Below are 24,828 nucleotides of genomic sequence, written 5' to 3'. Positions count from 1 at the left end.
GGGGTTCTGTGAGATCAAAACTATCTTCAGAACCATCCTAAGATATTATATGTCCTTTTCACTCTCCTTCTCTGATAAGTTTTTCAGCAATCACACACCTGCTGACATCACACCAAGAGAACACAGAAGTAGGTTTGAGAGACTGGCTATCTTCTATTTAGCCAGACATTGAAGAGATTTGTAAAAATGTAAAGCAATACCACTAAATTTTTTTGGCCTTAGAAAATAGAATTATTTTCATAAAGACATGTAATGGCCTTAATTATTGCTATTTTAAAATGAATTAATGTAAATTCTTAGTTGCAATTTCTAATGTGGTAAATATTGATCAAAATAACACATGTCAGCAAAAACTCCTTAGAACCCTCAATAATTTTATGAGTGTAGAGAGATACTGAGGCCAAAAAGTTTCAGAACTGCCAACTTGAAGTCATACTCATTTAAAAGCAAAGGTTGGTTGGGAATTCCCTGGAGGTCCAGTGGCTAGGACTCTGGGCTTTCACCACCAAGGGCCAGGGTTCAATCGCTGGTTTGGGAAACTAGCTCTCATATGTCATGCAGTGGCAGCCAAAAATAAAAGCAAAGGTTGAAATATCAAACTGTGATTTGTAGAGCCTAATTTTTTTTTTTTAATTAACTCTGAATTGTTGGCTGTCAATAGTAATGTTAACAGCACCTACCCACTGCCAACGACTTCTAGGAATCGTCTGTGTTTCATAAAGCTGAGCCCGGCTGCAGGAAAAACCCACAGGAGCGGGGCTGGGTGTCTTGAGGCTCCAGCCCAGATGGCAGATAAATGTCCAGGCACTCTCAGGCATAGACAGAATGAGGGCAGTTTGCCAGGGGACCCATTATCCCCTCTTTGAAGTGACTTGTTCTCTTTTTGGGAACCTTGTTTTCCTCTTTATTCCCCCAGGTCTGCAATCCCTTGCCACTTCCTTCAATACTAAGCTCCTCCTCATGTCCTCTACTGTCAGTAAACTCCAGGGAACGGGTTTGCTAATGTCTGGGCAATTTATCCCTTCATCCCAATCCCCGTGTTTGGAAGGAGAATGAGTCACTTGATGATGCCAGAACCTGGGGTGGTGGGGAGAGGGCAGCGGTGAGTGCCCAGAGTGCAGCATTTCCAGGGGTGCCCACCTGCTGAGAGTCCTTTGGACAGCAAGGAGATCAGAAAAGGAAATCAACCCTGAATATTCATTGGAAGGACTGAAACTGAAGCTCCAATACTTTGGCCACCTGATGTGAAGAGCCAACTCATTGGAAAAGACCATGATGCTGGGAAAGATTGAGGGCAGGAGAAGGTGGGGGATACAGGATGAGATGATTGGATGGTATCACTGACTCAATGGACATGAGTTTGAGCAAGATCCCGGAGTTGGTGATGGACAGGGAAGCCTGGAGTGGTGCAGTCCATGGGGTCGCAAAGAGTTGCCCATGACTTAGCGACTGAACAACAATCACCACCCTTGGGTTCCCACTTTGCAGTGTATGGCTCTGAGAGTGGGCACCTCTCTCTTTTTGATGACCCTGACCCTTCTGCCTACAGAAGATGCCAATGTGAAGGGGGGCCATGGCATGGCCAAAACCATGTGTCTTCAGTCTGAGGCATCATGGATGAGGGACTTTCCTGTAACCAGGGCAGCCTGGCCTGCGCAGAATGACCTTGAAGCATTTACAGTCATCGACTCTTTTCTGATAGAGGGATTCTACATTAGATTGTTTCTCAAGTTTTTTGACCATAACCCATAGTGCACAATATAGAAATACATGTTACGTCCAACTTGGTTCTCACATATATATAAAGAATTGAAACAAAGTTTCAAAAGACAGTCCTTACCTTTCCTGCATGTAACACACATCCCCATAACACAGGGGCTTATATGTCTAGCCACAGCAGAGATGTAGGAACAGCTTGAACCTACATGCTTTGGAGACCCCAGATAGGTTCAGGTCCCAGAGGTCTGTTCTCCCTCCCCTTGACTATCCCAAGTCACAGAAAGGTTTACCTGCACATATTCCCACCAAAACCCTGGCCACAATTATCATCTCAAATGACTTGGCGAGCTCACTGAATCCCATTAAGAGCGCAGGCACGATGGAGAAGATGTTGTTGAACAGCAAGGTTCCTTTTCTGCAGAGGACAAAATACCAGTTAGTTTGGTTTAAGGTTTCGCTCACTCCTTTGACAAGTGTTTGCTGGGCCTCTACTCCATTACAGCAGTTGCTGTTGTGTTATACACTTTGTTGTTGACCTAAGACAGATGCAGGTCAAGTGGATGGCCTGCTTCTCAGTGGGAGGAAATGTAAATGACTCCTAGGGGGAGGACATCAGTGGGGCACAAAGGCAAAGACTTGAATATTACAATACATAAAGGGGAAAAGGTGGAAGTACTGACAAGTTTCCTCTTCTTGGGCTCTAAAACCACTGCAGATGGTGACTGCAGCCATGAAATCAGAAGACGATTGCTTCTCGGCAGGAAAGCTATGACAAACCTAGACCGTGTGTTGAAAAACAGACGTTACTCTGCTGACAAAGGTCCATATAGCCAAGGCTATGGTCTTCTCAGCAGTCATGTTTGGTTGTGAGAGCTGGACCATAAAGAAGGCAGAATACCAAAGAATTGATGCCTTCAAACTGTGGTGCTGGAGAAGATTCCTGAAAGCCCCTTGGACAGCAAGGAGAGCAAACCAGTCAATCTTAAGAGAAATCAACCCCAAATACTTGTTGGAAGGACTGATGCTGAAGCTGAAGGTCCAGTATCTTTGTCATCTGATGCAAATAGCTGACTCATTGGAAAAGTCACTGATGCTGCTCAAGATTGAGGGCAGAAGGAAAAGAGGGCCTCAGAGGATGAGATGGCTGGACAGCATCACTGATGCAATGAACATGAACTTGGGCAAACTCTGGGAGATGGTAAGGGACAGGGAGGCCTGGTGTGCTGCAGTCCATGGGGTCACAAAGAGTCGGACACGACTGGGTGACTGAACAACAACAAAGCGTTTTGAAACCATAAACTACTGTGCTTTTAGAGTAATCTTGAAATCCAAACTGGATAAGGACCTTAGAGGAAAAGTTTAGGCCAACCTCACTTACCAACATAGATGTGAAAATCCTAAGTGAATTATTAGCTGATCGAATTCAACAGTACAGTTAAGAATCTTTCAAGACTTCCTTGGCGCAATGGATAAGAGCCTGCCTGCCAGTGCAAGGGACTTGATCCTTGGTCCAGACACATTCCAATGCTGAGGCGCAACTAAGCCCATGTGCCACAACTGCTGAGCCTGCATGCTGCAGCTACTGAAGCCCAAGTGCCCAGAGCCCATGCTCTGCAACAGAGAAACCACCGCAATGAGAAACCCTCGCACCACAATGAAGAACAGTGCCTGCTCACTGCAACTAGAGAAAGCCTAGGCAAAAACAACAAAGATCCAGTGTGACCAAAAATAAATAAATAAAAGGAATATTTTCCCTTGTGGCTCAGCTGGTAAAGAATCTGCCTGCAATGCAGGAGGCCTGGGTTTGATCCCTGGGTTGGGAAGATCCCCTGGAGAAGGGAATGGCTACCCACTCCAGTATTCTGGCCTGGAGAATTCCATGGACTGTATAGTCCATGGGGTCGCAAAAAGTCATACATGACAGAGTGACTTTCATTTTCCCTTTCCAAGGTTAAAAACACCATTTTAAACATTATACTGGGGAAAATAAAGGATTATCAAGTGAAGTAGTAAAAGAAGTCAACAAAATTTGATACCCATTATGATTTTTTTAAAAGCCTTGCATAAAAATAAGGGCTGGGGTTCCCTGATGGTTCAGATGGTAAAGAATCTGCTTGTAATGCAGGAGACCTGGGTTAGATCCCTGGGTGGGGAAGATCCTCTGGAGAAGGCAATGGCACCCCACTCCAGTATTCTTGCCTGGAGAAAACCATGGACAGAAGAGCCTGGTAGGCTACAGTCCATGGGGTCTTATAGAGTTGGACACGACTGAGTGATTAATACTTTCACCTACATAAAAATGAAGGAACTTATGTGCACTGATAAAGGGTATCCCCTAAAAGAGTGAGTGAGTGAGTGAAAGTTGCTCTCTCGTGTCCGACTCTTTTTGACCCCATGGACCTTACAGTCCATGGAATCTCCAGGCCAGAATATTGGAGTGGGTAGCCTATCCCTTCTCCAGCGGATCTTCCCAACCCAGGAATCGAACCGGGGTCTCCTGCATGTCAGGCAGATTCTTTACCAACTGAGCTATGAGGGAAGCCCATCCCTTAAAAACCTATAAGAAAAAAACAAACCCAACTTAGTGAAACTTACAAAGCATTCCCATTTAAGTCAAGACTGGACATGGACTTGGGCCCTGGAGAGCCAACAGCAAAGTGAAAGCTTCTCTTGGGCGTCTCCTCGCATCAGGCTCCCAGGAGTCCCCCAGCCACCACTCCCATTACCCCCAGGAAGGAGCAGTGCCGTTACTGGACACACAGAATGATCCACCACATCACACATAGACAGGACATCTTCAGACAACAGGATTAGATAAAAGTTACAAAATATGTATTAAATGAGTTGTGTCATAGGGCATACATGTACACCTTTGGCTGATTCATGTTGAGGTTTGACAGAAAACAACAAGATTCTATAAAGCAATTATCCTTCAATTAAACATAAATTAATTGAAAAAAATAAGGAGTCAAAGCGTAGTATACAAAGAACAAGAAAGTATGTAAAACAAAACTATCACTAATACAATATTGTAAAGTTAAAAAATAAAAAAATAATAAAAAATAAAAAATAAAACTCAGTCATAATGAAAAAAAACTATCCAAAATAATAGCAAAAAAAAAAAGATAGATTTTAAACACAAATGAATAAAAATTATAGAAATGAAAAATATAGTCATTGAAACAAAAACGCAGAGGATAACTGCAGCGGAGGAGAGAATTAATGAATAGAAAGGCAAATCTGGGGAAGTTACATAGAAAGCAAGAAAGAGAGAGAGAGAAGGAGCAGGAGGAAGAGGAGAGAAGTATGACAGATTAAGGTAGGGAGAATTATAATATCATTGGGCTTCCCTGGTGGCTCAAACAGTAAAGAATTCACCTGCAATGCAGGAGACCTAGGTTCAATCCATGGGTCCAGAAGATCCCCTGCAGAAAGGAATGGCTATCCACTCCAGTATTCTTGCCTGGAGAATTCCACAGACAGAGGAGTCTGGCAGGCTACAGTCCGTGGGGTCATAAAGAGTTGGACATGACTGAGCGACTAACACTTTCACTTTCATAATATCATTAGTCACAGTAGCCAGAGCGTGGAAGCAACCCAGAGATCCATCAGTGAATGAAAGAATAAACTAAATGTGGTATGTTCATACAACAGAGTATTATTCAGCCTTAAAATGAAAGAAATCCCAACATGTGCTACAATAATATTGTACTTTTGAGGGCATTAGGCTAAAGTGAGATGACCCAGTCACACAAGGACAAATCTTACATGACTCCATTCATATGAGGTCCCTAGAGCAGTCAAATGCACAAAGATAGAAAGTCCATTGGTGACTCAGGGGAAGAGGGGAAAAGGGAGTTATTGTTTAATGGGCACACGGTGTCCATTTTTGCAAGATGAGAAGTTATAGCGATGGATGGTGGCCATGGTTACACAACAATGTGAATGCACTTAATGCTGATAACCTACACAATTAAAATTTGATTAAAATGTTATACATACATTTTACCACTTTTTTTTTTTCCTGCAGGATCTTAGTTTCCTGACCAAGGATCAAACCCAGACCCTAGCAGTGAAAACGCCCAGTCCTAACCACTGAACCACCGAGAATTCCTACTGTAACTTTTTTAAAATAATTTTTTAAAGAAGTCAAAAAGGCAACAACAACAACAAAGACACTGAGGAGTTTCCCAAAGAAAGAATATAGAAAATGGAGGAGAAAAAATATTCACAGAAATGACGGCTGAAAACATTCCAGAACAGAAGACATGAAACCTCAGACAAGCAACTGGAGCAACTTCTGGGATAAATAAATGAGCCATAGATTGCTCGTGAAAGAGAAGATTCAATAGTGTAAGGATATCAGTTTTCCTCCAATTAAATGATAAATCCAAGGTAATTCCAAGTAGAATCCTTTTTCAGGGATTTCGATCAACTGATTTTAAAATTAACACAGAAGAGTAAAGGAATATGAATAATTAACATATTTTTTAAAGCAATTGATTTTTTTACATGAAAAAAATAAAACCCGCTTTCCCTCACTGCTGCTGCTGCTAAGTCGCTTCAGTCGTGTCCGACTCTGTGCGACCCCATAGACTGCAGCCCAGCAGGCTCCCCTGTCCCTGGGATTCTCCAGGCAAGAACACTGGAGTGGGTTGCCATTTCCTTCTCCAATGCATGAAAGTGAAAAGTGAAAGTGAAGTCGCTCAGTCGTGTCCGACTCTTCACAACCCCATGGACTGCAGCCTACTAGGCTCCTCTGTCCATGGGATTCCCTCACTACTCATCCATTAAATACAAAACAAAATTCCAGATCTATATGGGAAAGACAAAGTTATAAAATTATTTTTTAAATTATAGAAGACCATCCGTATGACATCTGTTGCGTGCATGCGTGCTAAGTTGCTTCAGTGTGTCCAACCCTTTCCAACCCTATGGACGGTAGCCCACCAGGCTCCTCTGTCCATGGGAGTTGCCATGCCCTCCTAGACATCTGGTAAGAAAGACTATTTAAGACACAAAAAGCAAAAATCATGAGTGAGTTAAATGTGACCACTTGCACATTTAAAGATTTTGAATTTTTACTATATATGGGGACTTCCCTGGTGGTCCAGTGGCTAAGGCTCCAAGCTCCCAATTCAGGGGCCCAGGTTCGATCCCTAGTCAGGGAACTAGATCCCATATGCTACAACTAAAGATCCTGCATGCCACAACAGAGACTGAAGATCCCCCAAGCTGCAACTAAGACCCAGAACAGGCAAATGAATAAATTAATTCATTAAATACATAACAAAAGTAGGCTTTAAAAATACTATATGTACAATTAAAAATAAAGCAACAAATTGAGAAGATATCTGTGGCTGAAATAACAGAGTCCAGTGTGGATATTACTTGCACATGCTTAGAGATGCAATTTCCTCCCAGCTGTGTAATTCTGGGTAAGTTACAGCACACCTCTTTGCCTGTTTTTCCCAAGTGTGAAAAGAGGAAGGGGCTTTTGTAAGAATTGGTGGAGTTAATATCCCCTAAGCCAAAGAACTGATACTCTTGAACTGTGGTATTTGGAGAAGACTCTTTGAGAGTCCCTTGGACTGCAAGGAGATCAAACCAATCAATCCTAAAGGAAATCAGCCCTGAATTTTTATTGGAAGGACTGATGCTGAAGCTGAAACTCCAATACTTTGACCAACTGATGTGAAGAACTGACTCACTGTAAAAGACCTTGTTGCTGGGAAGGCAGGAGAAGGGGAAGACAGAGGATGAGATGATTGGACGGCATCACCGACTCTATGGACATGAGTTTGAGTAAAGTCTCAGGGTTGGTTATGGACAGGGAAGCCTGGCATGCAGCACCCCATGGGATTGCAGAGTCGGATACGACTGAGCGACTGAACTGAAGTGAACTGAATATCCCCTAAAAGCACTTGGGATAGAGCCTGGCACAGACGAACAAATCAATAAATTGTTAGCTTGCTACTGACATTTAAGGAATGCTGACAAATCTTTAAGAAAACCACAAACAACTGAACAGTATTTATCAACTCTTCAGTTGGACTTGTAACTGTCAGCTCCATCTGCAGACCAGACGGCTAGTCCTTCACTCGAGAAGCACCCTGCAGACCTGTGACTTGATTGATGTCCTGCCCCCTGGTGGTCCACAAGGAGAACTGTGCATCCAACACCAGACTATCAGACTTCAGGATCTTAGATCCCGATTCACAGCTTGTATGTGTCTATTCTCAGATTCTATGTGTGTGTGTGTGTTTTTAATATATATATATATCTAATTTGGCTTATTTGTTTAGTTTTGGCTGTGCTGAGTCTTCATTGCTGCGAGCCTTTTTCTGTAGTTGCAGCGAGGGGACTACTCTGCGGTTGTGGCTTCTCATTGCAGAGGCTTCTTTTGTTGGGGAGCACAGGCTCAATAGCTGTGTCACATGGGCTGAGTTGTTCCTCAGCCTATGAGATCTTCTCAGATCAGGGGTTGAGCCTGTGTCTCCTGAAGTGGCAGGCAGATTCTTTACCTCTGAGCCACCAGCGAAGTCCTTAGATTCTTTTTGAAAAAGACTGGGGAAGGAATCAAGTTGTAAAGTCGGGCCTTGAGTCTTGAGCTCACTAGATCTGTGGCCGAGAACGGAGCCCTGACCTCAACCTGCCTCTGTGTGCCCATCCTCAAAGGGAGGAGGTTGGAGGGGAGGAACTCTTAAATGTTGTTCATAACAAGGCTGCTATCTCATGCCTGTGGATTTTTACCCGGGGAGTGGGAGAATCAAATACAGAACCTCTCATGTGTCTGGAGTTAGAGGCAAGATTTAAGCTCTGCTCTTGGCGTTCATGACCCTCACAATGAAGGTCGCCCTGGGATCATGGTTTCACCCGGAAGGGCTCGACACTGATCTTAGCCATTTCAGAGTTTTGCAGGAATTTAACTTGGGCTACACTTTGCATATTACTGGACCCCAGTGTAAAAGAACAGAGCAGGTTAGCTTACGTTCACTTAGGAGGCAGAGTGTAGGAGCATTAGGCTACAGTCTACACTGTGCCCCATGTCTTGGCCATGCTGTCCTACCCTTGACTCTTCCAAAGGCCAGAAAGAAGTTGTGGTAAGATTTCAAGACAAGAGAGGGCAAGAGTGGGAGTGAGTCCTGATCTCTGAAGCACTCTGTGTTCTGTCCAAGCCCACCCCAGAGCCCGAGAACCATCACCCCCACCCACCTCCACCCTTGAGACCTTCATTGCCTAAGTCCCCAGACACTTAGTCAAGGTTTCGTCTTCTTCTTAACTCCATTAAGAAACAAAAATCATCACAGTGGTCATTACCTAGTTTTACAATAATGATTTCTGCTTTAAGCTTGGCTTTAAAAATTTTTTTTTTCTTTTTCTGAAACTTTTTCTTTTATATTGGAGTATAGCCGATTAACAATGCTATGACAGTTTCAGGTGGACAGCAAAGAGACTGAGCCATACATATCCATGTATCCATTCTCTCCCAAACTCCCCGCCTATCCAGGCTGCCATGCTATGTGGCAGAGCAAAGCTCTGAGCAAAGCTCACTGTGCTACACCGTGCGTCCCTTTTAAATACAGCAGTGTGTACATATCCATCCCAGACTCCCTAACTATCCCTTGCCCGGATCCTTCCCCGCTGGAAACCATAAGTTTATTCATCTGTGAGACTTTTTTTTTTTGGTCTGGGTTTTAAACTGTGATGGAGTCTATGAGTTTCGCTGTCTCTTACCTGCCTAAGTTATTTACCAAGGGGCCAACCATGAGAGAGCCGAGGAAGCCTCCGAAGGGAAACATGGACACGGTAACCGACCACAGCAAGGTCAAGTAGAACTCGTTCATGTATTCACCGACTCTGTCGTAGTAGGTATAGTTGTAGAAGTCTTTCATGAACTGGAGAGCAGAGCAAAGCAGAACACCAGAGTCATTCGAGCTGGTTTGCAGAAAGAATGGAAGCTGTCGGGCCACCCGATGGGATGAGCTGGGCATGTGGACATCAACATGATGACGTGCAGGAGAGGGAGTGAGGATTAAAAGCAACCAGCAGGGGGCACCCACAGGCCGGGGGCAGGAGGTAGGGGGCTGCGAGGCCTCTGATAGGCAAACCACTCAGGATGTTTCTAACCCCAGAAAGGAATGACTCCACCCTTCCAATCACAGAATCAATGTCGGATGATCCCTTCCCCATCCAGACCCTGCCGTGGATTACCTGTCTGTAGAAGATCAGAGCCCTCTCAAACCTCCCCCTGACCACCCCTGAGGCCAGCCCACCTTGTGTCCAGCCAGGCCTGGCTCTCCACAAGATCTGAGGCCCCGGCACCTGGTGCAGCCCCACGGCCCTGTGCCTGCAGGTTCCTTGAGTCTGTGCTGTTGTCTCCTGGGTGTGACCCCTCCCTTCACTCGAGGCCCCACCGTGTGCCCCCAACACGTATGTGGTCCACCCTAGCAGCCACCCAGACATCAGCTGCTCCAAACCCACCTCCCTGTTCCCTGGGGGGCTGCGCCTTGCCCACCACAGCAACCTACCTCTGAAGGGGAGTTTATAGCAGCCACGTTGTACCCATACTGGAAGGACGACCCAAAGGCAGCTATCAGTGTCGCCAGGACAATCACAGGTGTCAGCCTCTGCGGGAGACGAGATCACAGCTGCAGGTCAGGACGCAGCCCCGGGCTTCCAGGGAACTCAGGATTTACTCAGAGTCTTGTAGAAAGATGGACGTAATGGGACCTGAAAACCCACGGTCTTTCAACCACTCCGTGTCTGGCAACCTACCCTCCACTCACCTGTGTGGAGCAGGTTTCCTTAACAGTAGCGCTTGCTGTTGCTAAGTCACTTCAGTCATGTCCAACTCTGTGTGATCCCATAGACGGCAGCCCACCAGGCTCCCCTGTCCCTGGGATTCTCCAGGCAAGAACACTGGAGTAGGTTGCCATTTCCTTCTCCAAAACAGTAGCGCTTAGGCTTGGACAATCCTGTGTTGTCCTGGGCTGTCCTATGTGCACGGTAGGGACAGCCCTCCCCCCATCTGTGACAACCTAAATGTCTCCAGACATAGCTAAATGTCCCCAGAGCAGGTGGGGACTCGCCCCTGGTTGAGAATCACTGGGTCAGAACAAAACTGAAGGGTCACCTGTTCCAGCACTCCATCCAATGTCTGAGTTGCTTCTATGACATTTCTGCTGTGGAGCTGCCTTGGCCTACTGCAGCAAATGCACTCAAGCACCGCCTCCAGCAGCGCTTGTGTGTTTAGTCGCTCAGTCGTGTGTTTGTGTGTTTAGTCGCTCAGTCGTGTCCGACTCTTTGCCATCCCAAGGACTGTAGCCTGTCAGGCTCCTCTGTCCATGAGATTCTCCAAGCAAGAATACTGGAAGGGGTTGCCATTTCCTCTTCTAAGAGATCTTCCTGACTCCGGGACTGAACCCACATCTCTTATGTCTCCTGCATTGGCAGGTGGTTTCTTTACCACTATGCCACCAGGGCTTCCCTGATGGCTCAGCAAGTTAAGAATTCTCCTGCAATGCAAGAGATGCACGAGATGCGGGTTTGATCCTTGGTTCAGGAAGATCCCCTGGAGGAGGAAATGACAACCTGCTCCAGTATTCTTGTCTGAAAAATCCCAAGGACAGAGGAGCCTGGTGGGCTGTAGTTCAAAGGGTTGCCTCCGACACAAACTCCCTTAAAAATCAAAGAGAAGAAATGTGAAAATTTTTAATTATTTAGGGTCACTGATTCATTTCCTTTAACCTCTAGACTTTGCTGTAAGAAGCAGAAGGCACAGTGAAAAAAATTTAAATATAGATTTCGGGGGACTCTTTAAACACACACATTCCGTGATATCCCCTTTGACCCTTGGGAAACTTTGAACACTCATTAACTGGAAGGAGCTTTGCTGTTAGACTCTATGGATCTCAGTTTGAATTTGCTCATTGCCACTTTCTGGCTTAATTTCTTTGATCTTCAATTTCCTCATCTTTAGCATTAGGATAATGACAACCCTTGGAGTTATTGCGAGGATTAATTTTATGGAAGCGTCTAGTCCTGAAGGTGAATCCACTGACTGGGGGTGAGTCTGGGTATGGCTCTCAGAACCCACTGTTGATGCACTTCATCCGGTGTTCCTACTGAGGTCCCTGGCACATGGGACTCAGTACCTCCTGTGCAGAGCTGAGGTCCTCACATCTCCTTGAACAACATCCCTGCTGATCTAAGGAGGACCTTTTGAGAGAGGCAAGTAGGAACAGGACAGGCTGAGAAACAGTGGTCACCCGGGCCTTGCCTTGTGCCCGGAAGGGGACATGCAAGCTAGTGACACCCCTCCCCCACCCCACAGAGCAAGTGTAGGACCCGCAAGGGCCCTGGTTAAGAGCCGAACCCTCCCTCCACCAAATGAATTAACAAACACTTTGTTCACAGGAAGTTTCTGGTGAGGATGAGAAGAGCCACCGACAAGGAGCAGTGGGCTCAGGCCCCACCACTCCCTGGGGCCAGTAGAGGCAGTGGGTAATGGAAGTCGGGGAGCAGGCAATGGAGCCCAGGAGAGAAGAAGGGTTCCAGGGCAGTTGCTGCATGGTATTTTCTAAAGATGGGGGTACACAGGTAAGCACACCTACCACCACCCCCAAAACCCCACCCAGTAGGTAGCGTAGGGCCAACTGAGCTCATCTCTCAAAGTGCTCCGGGTAATCATCCACTCATTCATTCATTCAACAGATTGAGCACCCACTGTGAGTCAGGCATGGTTCTGGTCCTATGTTATAGGGAGATAGTAGAGAACAAAGCAAAGATCCCTCCCCTGTAGCTGGAGAAGGGATAGGCTACCCACTCCAGTATTCTTGGGCTTCCCTGGTGGCTCAGCTGGTAAAGAATCTGCCTGCAATGTGGGAGACCTGGGTTTGATCCCTGGGTTGGGAAGATCCCCTGGAGAAGGGAAAGGCTACCCACTCCAGTATTCTGGCCTGGAGAATTCCACGGACTGTATAGTCCATGGGGTCACAAAGAGTTGGACACAACTGAGTGAATTTCACTTCACTTCATAGCTGTCCTATTGCCTGACTTGATGGAAGGGAGGAAGGAAGGAAGGAAGGAAGAAATGAAGGAAGAAAAAATGATTAAAATGTCTCCTCTTCCAATTCTCCTCTTGTAAGTGATAAACTATAAATGCACCCAGTTTCATTCATTCCTCAGGGGCAACTCCGGCATTCTGCTTTGATGAGTCCTAGGATTTAAAGTCCTTAGCAAAGGTCAGCCAGGGAGCTGAGTGATGCCCTGAGCTCATACCTTAAACTGGGAGGATCTTGCCAGGCACATGACTAGACAGCTCCCTGACTGCTTTTACAGGATCCTAGCAAAACTTATCAGAAGGATCTCAGGCTGTCAATTCTTTAAGCCTAGAGCAAATGATTCAACTTCTAGTCCCTGGCTTCTTCCTTGAATTCAAGCCACAGGCACATTCTAGGGACCCTTGGGAATCAGAGCTCACCCTTTGTGGAAAAAGCAAGGACATTTTGGTAAGTCCTCACTGACCTTGCTTGTCCAAATTCCTTCCTTTGGATGAAACAGAATTATTCTTAAGGCAGGAAAAGAAAAATTTAAGGTAAAATTTTCTTCGCTGCTTGGAGCATTATCTCCTCCCCTTTAGGGTGCATCGTGCATCTGTGTTACACATTAACTAGGTCCCCTTAGAAAACACAGGAATGCCTCTCCTAAACAGATAAATAAATAATAAAAAAAAGCAATTTCCTACTGGCCCCAGCAAGATAAAACCTCAGGAGACAACATTCCTTCTTCAATCCTATAAGAGGTCACAATAGCTCTCTACTTGCTTTGCTAGACTATGTAAACCATCAATATGTTACCTTGATGTATATAACCCTCTGTCTCAGAAATTACATAATTGTGCTTTGACTTCTAACAGGAAGAACAGTCCCCAGAGCTCTCTGAAAGGCTGTTTCCCAGGTTATAATCCTCAAGCTGGCATGAATAAAAATTTCCATGTCTTTCTTAGATTAAATGTTGGTTAATTTTTCATGGACAATGCATTAAGCAAATATCTACTGACAGCCACCTATGAGCCAGGTACCACCCTACAGTCTGTTGAGCAAAATGCCTGCCCCCAAGAAGACTGTGGTCCAATGGGGAAGACATTTTTTTTTAAAGTATTTAATAATTAAACTAGAACTGTAGCAAGTTTTATGAAGAAAATCCACAAAAGTGGTTAAAAAGGGAAGTCAGGAAAGTGACTGAGAGAGGGTGGGGGCTTGGGTAGCAGAGTGACTAAGGCAGGGGCAAGAGGTGCCAGCTTTGAGGATTATTTTAGGAAGCAAAATCAAAGGAACTGGTACTCTGTCAGAAAAATGAAAATCAAAACCACAATGTGATACTACTGCTCACTCATTAGGATGATTAAAGCCAACAAAACATAATACGTGTTGATAAGGACGTTGAGAACCCTCTCCCATTGCTGGGGGAATGTAAAATCGTGCAGCCACTTTGGAAAACAGTCCAACAGTTCTTCAAAAAGTTAAATGTAGAGTAAGTATACGACCCAGCAAATCCACTCCTAGGTTTATACCCAAGAGAATGAAAACATAAACTTGAGTTTACACAAACTTGATCACAAATGTTCATAGCAGCATTTTTACCATACTCAAAAGTGGAAACAACCCAAATGTTCATGAACTGATAAAGTGATAAGCAAAACGTGGAACAGTCATTCGGTGAAATATTACATGGCCATGAAAAAGAATGGAGCACCGTTACTGCCTAAAAAGCTCCTACAATGGAGCACTGTTACTGCCTTGAAAACGGGCTCCATGAAAGAAGCCAGTCACAGATCACCTGGTCCCATCTGTGTGAAATGTCCAGAATAGACAGATCCACGGAGACAGAGATCAATCAGTAACTGCCCAGGGTTGGGGGAGAAGAGGAGGAGATGGGAGAAATGCAGAGTGACTGTCCATAGGTACAGAGTTTCTTTTAAAGGTGATGAAAATCTTGTAAAATTGATTGTGGTGGACTTCCCTGGTTGTCCAGTGGTTAAGAATCTGCCTGTCAATGCAGGGGATGCAGGTTCAATCCCTGGTCCAGGAAGATTTCACATGCTGCAGGGCAACTGAACCCATGTGCCACAACTGCTGAAGGCTGCGTGCCCTAGAGCAACTGAACCCATGTGCCACAGCTGCTCAAGCCTGTGTGCCCTAGAGCTCATGCTCTGCAACAAGAAAAGCCACCGCATGTGAGAAGCCCTGTGTCCCGCAACTAGAGCAGTTCTGGCTCACTACACCTAGAGAAAGCCTATGCACAGCAACAGAAACCCAGTGCAGCCAAAAATAAATTCAAAAAATATATTTAAAAAATTTTAACTGATTATGGTGATAGTTATTCAATTCTGTGAATATATATTGAATTGTATAAATTTAAAGGGGTGAAATGGTCTGGGAGTTATATTCCCAATAAAGTTATTACACTATATAAAAGAGGGGTGTAAGAGAAATTCAGAGTTTAAGCTTTCCTTTTTGTCTCTCTTCTCCTCTTTTTTTTAATACTTGTGAGGAGGACAAAAGGAAGAATTTGGTACTGGGTTGGATTAGGGCATGAGAGAGAGAGGAAGGGGCCAGACAGGATGTGCAGGTCTCCCACAAGCTTGTTAAAAATGACAAGAGGGGCTTCCTTGGTGGCTCAGAGGTAAAGAATCTGCCTGCCAGTACAGGAGACACGGGTTCGATCCTTGGTCAGGAATATCCCACATGCTACGAAGCAACTAAGCCCATGCACCGCAACTATTAAGCCTGTGCTCTAGAGCCTGGGAGCTGCAACTACTGAGCCCGTGTGCCCTAGAGACTGTGCTCTGCAACGAGAAGCCCCTACAAAGAGAAGCCTGTGCATTGCAGCAAAGAGCAGCCTCACTCGCTGCAACTAAAGAAAAGCTCCACACAGCCGTGAAGACCCAGCACAGCCAAAAAAAAATGACAAGTGGCTCAGCGGCCTCGAGATGCAAGACAGGGCTGTTGTCTGAAGCCAGAGAAAGCTGTGATTTGTGCTTTGGAGACAAGCTAGGGGTCACTTCCCTCATGCCCACAGTAAACTGGCTTCCTGTTTTTCAAGACGGTGAGAACATTTCTGACAGGGTGTGATTCCAGGTCTCTGGGAAGAAGGCCCCACCCAAACCATCTCTCAGGAATTTGGCTCCAATTTCTTTTCTACCATCAGAGAGACACTCTCAGCCTAAGACTTTTGCCTGTCAGGCATCTCCAGTCAGAACAAAAATATCCCGGGAAAATAAGAGTTCCTATGAATTATTAACACAGTAAGTCACTTTATCACACTATGGAATGAACCCAAAGTTTCACAAACGTTCTTGAGGTCTGAGTGCTGAGGGGAGGAAAGACAGACAAACTGGAAGTGCCCTGTCTCTGTGGGAGTCCACAGCTGCCTTTCTTGCTGCTGGCTGTATGGCCTTGGGCCAGCTCCTAAACTTCTCTGTTCCTTCATCTGTAAAATGGGGATGGTGATACTGCTTTCCTCACAGGATGGATGTGGGGAATAAATGAGTTCATACATGTGAAACGCTCAGACCCGCAGCTGACTTGTGGTACACACTACAAGCGTTACACATTACATCAGAGGTTTGTTATCAATATTAATTATTAACAATGCAAATCAGAGGGAAGTTACTTGCTCAATGACACTCAACTAGTTGGTGGCGGCATGCCACAAAAAAAACTCTGCTTTCATCTTCCAAAGCATTCTGGCATTTTCTTTTTATAATCCATTTTATTTTGTCTTTCAGCCCAAGAATCTTTTTTTTCCCCGTGGGAAGTCTTGAGGCACACCAAATTTGTGTCTTTTCTCTTTACAGATGAGGAACCCAAAGGCCAGTGAGGTTGCGGTCCCACACACAGTCACCAGGGAGAAAGAGAGCTGGGCCCTTCCCACCAGCCTGAGCAGCGCCCCCACCCCACCCCCGGTGGTAGCCCAGACTCTATGGCCTCACTCACTGCCCCCCACTTCTCCTCAGCTCCTAAATGCCCCCTCAGCTTTGCTGTGTGACTTGCAGGTTCTTTTTCACAGCCACCACTGGCATAGTTCTGTTTTGATTTCCCCCAGCACGTATTTACCAAAGGACTAGGTCTGCCCTCAGGAGCCTGGAAGAGGGGCAGCATGCATCCCCTGCAGGGATGGATCCCTGGAGGAGGCCTCTTTCCTGTGGGGATCACAGGAGCAGGTGACTATGATTAGCCTCCCTCCTGGGGGGATCACAGAAGCAAGTGACTATGATTATGTTTTGTATATAACCATTTAATCACCTCCTTTCAAAATGCATCGGTCATTTTCAGGGACCACCACATGGGGCATTTCTGTTATTTTGCAGCCGCACTTGGGGACACAGTTGGGCTGCGCATTACTCTCTGAAGAGGCGGCACAGAAAGGACCAGGGCTTCCCCTGATCCCCTAATCCCCAAGCTCTTGTTATCTCACAGTCTCTTCTCTGTAAAATAGAGAGATAACATTTGACCTAGCACGGTCTTGTTACCATGAGGTCCACAAGACAAGCCCTGTGGCATGACACACTGATTCCAAAGCAGGAAATCTCATGGGCGAGGGTGAGACTGGCATCTGGTGAGCAGACACCAGAGATGATGCCAAACAACCTACAGCAGCCAGGCCAGCCACCACCATCCCCCTCCCTGGCCCCACAGCTCCGAATGTCAGTAGCGCCCTGATCTAAAGGATGATCAAAAAATAATAATATGGGGACCTCCCTGGTGGGACAGTGGGTGGGAAACGGCCTGTCAATGCAGAGGACACGGATTCAATCCCTGGTCTGGGAAGATGCCCCATGCCAGAGGAGCAGCTAAGCCTATGTGATGCAACTACTGAGCCCACGGACCACAGTTCCTAAAGCCTGTGTGCCTAGAACCCGTGCTTCACAAGAGAAGCCGCTTCAAGGAGAAGCCCGTGCACCTCAATGAAGACCCAGTACAGCCAAAAATAAATTAATTTAAAGAATAATATGTATGGCGGATCTACTCTGTGCTAGGTAATTTACATGCATTATCTCATTTAGTTGTTCCAGCAGCCCTCTGTGAATGGCAAGGCTATCATTCCCATTTTATAGATGAGAAAACGGAGGCACAGAGTAGTTAAATAACTTGCGCAAGTTCCCACAGCTAGAATAGGCTGGAGCAGAAATGAATCCCAGGCATTTCTACCTTCCAAACCCACTTTAATCTATTAACTCCAGAACATGTGTCCAACCTGCTCATGGCAAGGGTCTCATATCTATGAATAAATAGTAATTTGCACAGATATGTATCTACTCCCATCAATATAAGCAGATGCTGTTGCAATGAATAAAATGCAAACTTCTTAAAAGTGCCAGTAATTTTATGTTACCTTTCTGTCCCTATGCATTTTCCTCAATCAAAAGATAATCAAAAGTACAGCAAGAGACAATCAAAATTAACAATAGCAATTATACAGCAGCACACTTCGAGAGAAGTCAAGAAAAATCTTTTGTCTCTAAAAAAAAAGGAGTCTCATTATCTAAAAGGTAGGAAATCTCTCCTACCAAGCTGAGTTACATTCAAATCCTGCAACATCCTTTCTATCTTCTTTGCCTACTGGCTTAGCTGATTTACCTGCTGAAAAGGTTAATGAAAATGTCCAGAAGCCAAAATCAAATAAAATCAAAAATATCTCTCAAGGGCCATGGGTAAGGATATTGTTGCTGATTTCAGAAGCCCTTCACCTAAAGTTCTTAAGGAAGTTGTGATAAGTCAATCCTTTTGAGTCCCATCAATTCTGTTCTAACTACTTTGAAAAGCTGTTCCAGAAGAATGCTTCCCAAAGAACCTTTAAACCTAAAAGTCTCTAAATCTCTCCTCTCTCTAGTCCTTGTAAAGTCCAGCTGCCGGGTGAACTCTGAGGGGGGAGGCCCCCAGTGCACACGGCTTTGAAGAGCATCCCCTAGCAATGCTGAACAGGTCCTGTGACGGGGCTGCTCCTCACTGCCTCCCTGACAGTACACTTACCCCTTCCCTCTTGTCTGGATCCTGCGGCTCCATCTTTGCTCTGGAAGTGCAGAGTTCTGCTTGTTTCCTTTCAGCCAAAATACCAAATGCACTGAATGGCGAGAGAAGACATTCTGGATGTACTTTGGCCGAGCCAGGTAACAGCCAATAGCATTTTTATGGGCAGTCTAAGGCAGAATAACCCTTTCGGGAACCCAGACGTTTCCCTTGTTTTCACTTCTTCTTTTGAAAGGAGCTGTCTGGGGTCTAGCTCAGCAAGTGGGCACCCCCCAGGGACTGTAGGCACCGTGCCTTCCTGATTGGGACAGTCTGCGGTATTTTCTTACTGCGAAAGTCAGACTCATGATGGGTGACTGGAAGGGTTATTTCTGTCACAAACACATGGAAAGCAACAGGTGCCTCTGACCCTATAATACTCCAGGTAACAGAGGGGCAAGAGATGGGGTCATTAGTGGCTTCTCAGAAGAGATCCCTGGCAGAAATCCTGCAGCCAAGTCTCTCTGCTGGAGACTCGGCTTTTGCCCAAATTACCATGCAACACTTTTCTCGGAAAGTTTCTTATTTTTCTTTTTAAGGAACTCAGAGTGGCCAAGGGATGCGATTTTCTGGGTAATCATCACTATTGCAAAAGCAGTAAATATTTCAAATCCCTTTATCTGCAGGGCAGGGAAAGTGAGTCACAGCTGCTCGTCTGGGTCCTCACTCATGGCCAGGCCATTGCTGGCCCCCTGCGCTCAGCACGTGTTCAGCCGTCATGGGGGCACACCAGGTCAAGCAGCCAAAATCCAGAGCAAAGCCTCACAAGGTTTTCACCCTTACAGGGCATAGTCCCTGTTTTATTTGCTGTGGCACAAACCCCACAGTTAATATAGGCACATGACCTGGTTTACTTTCAAGTAACAGTTAATTGGGGGCCCACTGTGTGTCAGGCACTGTTCTTGGCATCAGTGGCAAGCTGGGGAATTGTGCTCAGATGCCTCTGTGTGGGAGGTTGCAGAGGAAGGTGACCGTGTGTGTGTGTGTGTGTGTGTGTGTGTGTGTGTGTATGTGGTCCCTGCTTCCCCATTAACATGTGTCTGGGGTGTACTGGGGGGCAGTGGGGAGGTGGGCATTGACCATTTTCTCTCTCTAATCTCACTTATTGTTTTTTCCCTTCTGGGTCACAGCCCTAATACAATGATTTCCAACTAAGGTTTGGCAAGACCAGAGGTTTCCAATTATTTCAAGAGTTTTGAAAAATTCTCCAAAGAAAATGCACTTTAGTTGGGGGGGAGGGGGAGGGGAGAGTGAAGAAAGGGGACAGGTTGGGGAAAACAAAAGCAGTGTCAGAAGTCTGCCATCATGGGTCATTGCCAGGCCCAGAGGAAATCAAGAGAACCACTTCTTGGCCCAAAGCTTCCACTTGGCCCCCTGCGGGCCCGCGGGGAGCTGACAACTGAGAGAGGGGGACACAGACCTCTCCTCTTCCTGCAGCCTTCACCTCCCACCTGGAGTGGGGGTGGGGAAGGAGACGGCAGTACAGGCCCAGGATGGGGTGGGGTTGGGGGTGCGGTAGTACCTGCTCCGTAGGCCTCAGGCAGGCACCGCCGCGGCGTCACCAACGCCTCAGCGGCGGGAGCGCAGCGCGAGCAGGGAGAACGCGCTGGGAGGCCGCGGAGGGGAGGCCGAGGGTATGCTGCGCGCAGAACGCCTCCTTACCCTTGCCCAGGGATTCCCCCACCCCTGTCTGAAGCCTCTTCAGCCCAGGACCCTCGAGGGCACCTGAGGACCCCGGAGGGCCTGGAACAGAATTGTCCCCGCTCAGGTCGTCTGTGTCTGTCCCCTGTCTGGTCCTTCCCACCCCCCGCCCCGGGCCCAGCAGCCTGGGGTCCTCGGGACCTTTTAGGCCCGTGGGAGGAGAGCGGTCTTTTGGGCGTCCACGGATAATGGGGAATCAGAACGCGGACTGGCCCCCTGGTCCGAAGCGGGGACTGTCCCTGCTGTGTGGCCTGGGATGGCCCTCTACAAGTGTCTGTGGTTTACTGAACTTTCCATGTTTATTTATTACCCGCGAGAGCTGAAAACGGGGATTGGGAGGAGGAGATGGAGGCGCAGGGTAGGGGGGTGGGGGAGAGTGTGGGTGCCGGGGAGCTGGGAGGAGGGGAGTGTCTTCTTTACATCTCTGGCCCTTGCTCTCCCGCCCTGCTCTCCTCTCCTTCTGAACTAGGGAGGGAAACTACCGATTGAAATCCGATTTTGTCTTGGGGTTTAAAATGACAATAATAAACACCACTGATTAACCCAAGGACATTTTGCCCAATAGCACATAGCAGACCAAGGCGTGTCCTGGGAACGCGTACTAACGTTTCCAAGAAACTGACCTGTGCTTGAAACTACCTCTGATGAGAGCCAAAGAATCATTTTTAAAGCAAAGAGGAGATAACTAAAAGAACCCATCGTATAGCACAGGAAACTTGCAGCACTCTGTAATGACCTATATGGGAAAAGAATCTAAAAAAGATGGATATATGTATATGTATAAGTGATTCACTTTGCTTTTCAGCAGAAACTAAGACAACATTGTAAATCAATCACACTCCAAAAAAATTAATTTAAAAAAATAAATAAAGTAAAAGGGAAAAGTGGCCAGACTCAGGTTCTGCCAGGACTTTCCTGATTTTCTCTTCTCCACCTTCCATACAGTTTGATTCATTACAGGGAAATTATATTAGGATTTTATCCAGAAAAGGACCCCAAAATTAGTCCTTTTCTCTAGATTAGGTACTCTCTAATCTCTCACAATGGAGAAAGTGTTTGCTAAGAATACTTGTTTGCCAAGAATTCTGACAAGAGAATTTGGGTCCCAGATCTCATTCCCAAATCATTACCACATATTATTATTATTAAGCGTCATTAATATAAAGTGTAACTATATCATGTGGCTAAGAATCTAGCGGGGAAGGCAGAATTTCATCTGGTAAAACACTTGATGAATTTGTAACTATAAAAGAACTCTAAAGAAGGGTTGGGGAGCTGGTCAGGGAAGTCTTCCCTAAAAAAGTGACCTTGAGCTGAAATGGGAAAGAAAGATGAATAGACCAGTGCTGAAGCTGAAGCACCAATATTTGGCCACCTGATGTGAAGAGCTGACACATTGGAAAAGAGCCTGATGCTGGGAAAGATTGAGAGCAGGAAAAGAAGGGGTGACAGAGGATGAGATGGTTGGATGGCATCACCGACTCAATGGATGTGAGTTTGAGCAGGCTCTGGGAAATAATGGAGGACAGGAAAGCCTGGTGTGCTGCAGTCCATGAGGTCACAAAGAGTCGGACACAACTTAGCGGCTGAACGACAGCAAAGCAAAGGGGGATGAGATGGCGATGGGGTGGTGGAGAGATCCTTCCAGATAAGGAACAGTAAATGCCAAGGCCTGTGGCAGAAGAGAAATTGCAAGGTCAGTATAGCTGAAGAGCACCAGACAGGAAGAGTAAATGAAGAAGGAGGCTGGGGAAGTGGGTAGGGCCAGACTTATAGCCCGGGTGAGAGAGCTTGATTTTTGTTCTAGGAGAAGAGACAAGGCATTAGAGGATGGAGGGTGACCAGAGCTGTGTTTTTAAAAGTTCACTGTGGGGAAAAAAAAAAAAAAGTTCACTCTGGCCGCCTAGAAGAGAAGTGATGCGGAGACAAGAGACCAGTGGATTTGGGGAAGAGAAGAGAGATTCATTTTTTGCTGTTGAACAGGCAAAAGATGGGCTTCCTGGGTGGCACCAGTGATCAAGAATCCACCTGCCAATGCAGGAGACACAAGAGACTCAGCTTCAATCCCTAGGTCAGGAAGATCCCCTGGAGGAGGAAATGGCAACCCATTCTGGTGTTCTTGCCTGGAGAATTCCATGGACAGAGAAGTCTGGCAGGCTACAGTCCATAGATCTGCAAAGAGTCAGACATGACTGAAGTGACTGAGCACAGACACAGGCAAAGATGCCAGTTGCTTGAACTGTATGGTGGCAGAGGTTAGAGAAATACATGCATTTGAGAGATATTTAGGATGGAAATTGACAAAACTTGATGATTGACACCAAAGGGAATTAAGAGGATCTTTGTATTACTGTTGTAATACAAACAAAAAATAAAAATGGTCTTTCTGAAAATGAAGATTTTCAGAAATTGAAAAGAAAAAGTTTATATGGGAAAATGTAACCAAGATGTGAGATGTTGAATTAGCATCATGCAGCAGAGTGGCAAATCCCTGGGCTGTTCTTGAAACTGAACAGGACCCTGTGCAGCTCCTAGGCACAAAAGCCTTTCTGTGTACCCCATTTCTTGTTTGTAGGGAACAGACTCCAACCTCCATGACTTTCCCTGAGTCCCAAAGGGTAGAATTGGGTTGTTACTAATCTGGGAAGGGAGGGAAAGTAGAGACAAGAGAAAGTTAGTTAGTGAAAGTTAAGTCGCTCAGTTGTGTCTGACTCTTTGCAACCCCATGGACTGTAGCCCACTAGACTCCTCCATCCATGGGATTCTCCAGGCAAGAATACTGGAGTGGGTTGCCATTTTCTTCTCCGGGGATCTTCCTGACCCAAGGATCAAACCCAGGTCTCCCACATTGCAGGCAGACGCTTTAACCTCTGAGCCACGAGGGATTTAAAGAAAGTCCTTAAGAAACAGCCAACAAATAACAATGCAGCCTTGGGGTAGGGTCCTGGTTCTGCCTCAAGGGATACACATAATAATATCTTTAAACTCTTTGTAGAACCAAAACTCCACAACAAATGTCAGCATTCTTCATTCCAGAGAAACTCTCTAGATTAAAGGAACCACAGAAACCCATCAGATTACCAGAGACTAGTTTAAAGGAGTTTAGGCACACACTCTAATCTTATCAGCAATCCCCTCCTTGAACTATTGCTGTAAAACTCATCATCTAATGCTCCTGGGTTGGGACACAGTTTGTGAAGGGCACGAGTCCTCTCTGTCCCTCTTTGCCTGGCAAAGCAATAAAGCTATTGTTTTCTACTTGACTCAAAACTCTGTCTCTGAGATTCAGCACTAGTGCAGAGGCCGAGTTTTAGGCATCATTCTGAGATCAGACAATGATACCAGGGCTTCAGAACAGTGCTGATGTCATCTCTACTAGGAATGTTCTGGAATGTTTAAAGTTTTGTTGTGGGCCTTTATTGCAGAGACTGCTGTAGGTGCCCTAGTGAAAAGAGAACACTCAGTCGTGTCTGACTCTTTGCGAGGTATGGACTGTAGCCTGACAGGCTCCTCTGTCCATAGGATTCTTCAGGCAAGAATATTTGAGTAGGTTGCAACACCTTCCTCCAAGGGATCTTCCCGATCCAGAAATCGAGCCTGTGTCTCTTAGGTTTCCTGCATTGGCAAGTGGATTCTTTACTACTAGTGCCACCTGGGAAGCCTATATATGTGTGTGTGGGTATGTGTCAATTGCTCAGTCGTGACTGACTGCAACCCTATGGACTGTAGCCCACCAGGCTCCTCTGTCCAAGGGATTCTCCAGGCAAGAGTACTGTAGTGGGTTGCCACATATATAAGCCCATATATATATATATATCTGTGTGTGTGTATATATATATATATGCCTATGTATACATATATATATATATAAGCCTATGTATATATATCAGAGAAGGCAATGGCACCCCACTCCAGTACTCTTGCTTAGAAAATCCCATGGACAGAGGAGCCTGGTAGGCTCCAGTCCATGGGGTCGCTAAGAGTCGGGCACGACTGAGCAATTTCACTTTCACTCTTCACTTTCATGCATTGGAGAAGGAAATGGCAACCTACTCCAGTATTCTTGCCTGGAGAATCCCAGGGACAGAGGAGCCTTGTGGGCTGCTGTCTATGGGGTCGCACAGGGACAGAGGAGCCTTGTGGGCTGCTGTCTATGGGGTCGCACAGAGTCGGACACAACTGAAGCGACTTAGCAGCAGCAGCATGTATATATATGTGTGTGTGTGTATAAACAAAGGGGTTTTGCTTTCAAGATGGCAAAGTAGAAGGACATACACTCATCTTCTCCTGTGAGAACTCCAAAACTACAACTTGCTACTGAACAATCATCAAC

At 46.0% G+C, this 24,828-nt stretch overlaps 1 protein-coding gene across 6 annotated transcripts in view; it reads right to left on the bottom strand.

The window, feature by feature from the left end:
* The window catches only part of LOC129653088 (solute carrier family 2, facilitated glucose transporter member 5), a 45,375-nt gene that overhangs the window by 8,881 nt on the left and 11,666 nt on the right, over positions 1–24,828 (bottom strand). For 4 of the 6 annotated variants that reach the window (XM_055582392.1, XM_055582391.1, XM_055582395.1 and 1 more), the window contains 3 exons: positions 10,251–10,349; positions 9,457–9,617; positions 2,010–2,134 (listed from right to left, as the gene is read on the bottom strand). In XM_055582392.1, coding sequence (XP_055438367.1) covers positions 2,010–2,134; positions 9,457–9,617; positions 10,251–10,349 — 385 coding nt within the window. Of the gene's footprint in view, positions 1–2,009; positions 2,135–9,456; positions 9,618–10,250; positions 10,350–10,855; positions 11,401–18,758; positions 18,850–24,828 lie in introns of all 6 variants that reach the window. The other 2 variants (XM_055582396.1, XM_055582393.1) reach the window with 2 other exon arrangements.

The sequence above is a fragment of the Bubalus kerabau genome, chromosome 5 (genome assembly GCF_029407905.1).
Source record: "Bubalus kerabau isolate K-KA32 ecotype Philippines breed swamp buffalo chromosome 5, PCC_UOA_SB_1v2, whole genome shotgun sequence".
Lineage (NCBI taxonomy): Eukaryota > Metazoa > Chordata > Mammalia > Artiodactyla > Bovidae > Bubalus > Bubalus kerabau.
The sequence above is the reverse complement of the archived record's forward strand: the minus strand, read 5'-3'. Positions and strand labels throughout refer to the sequence as shown.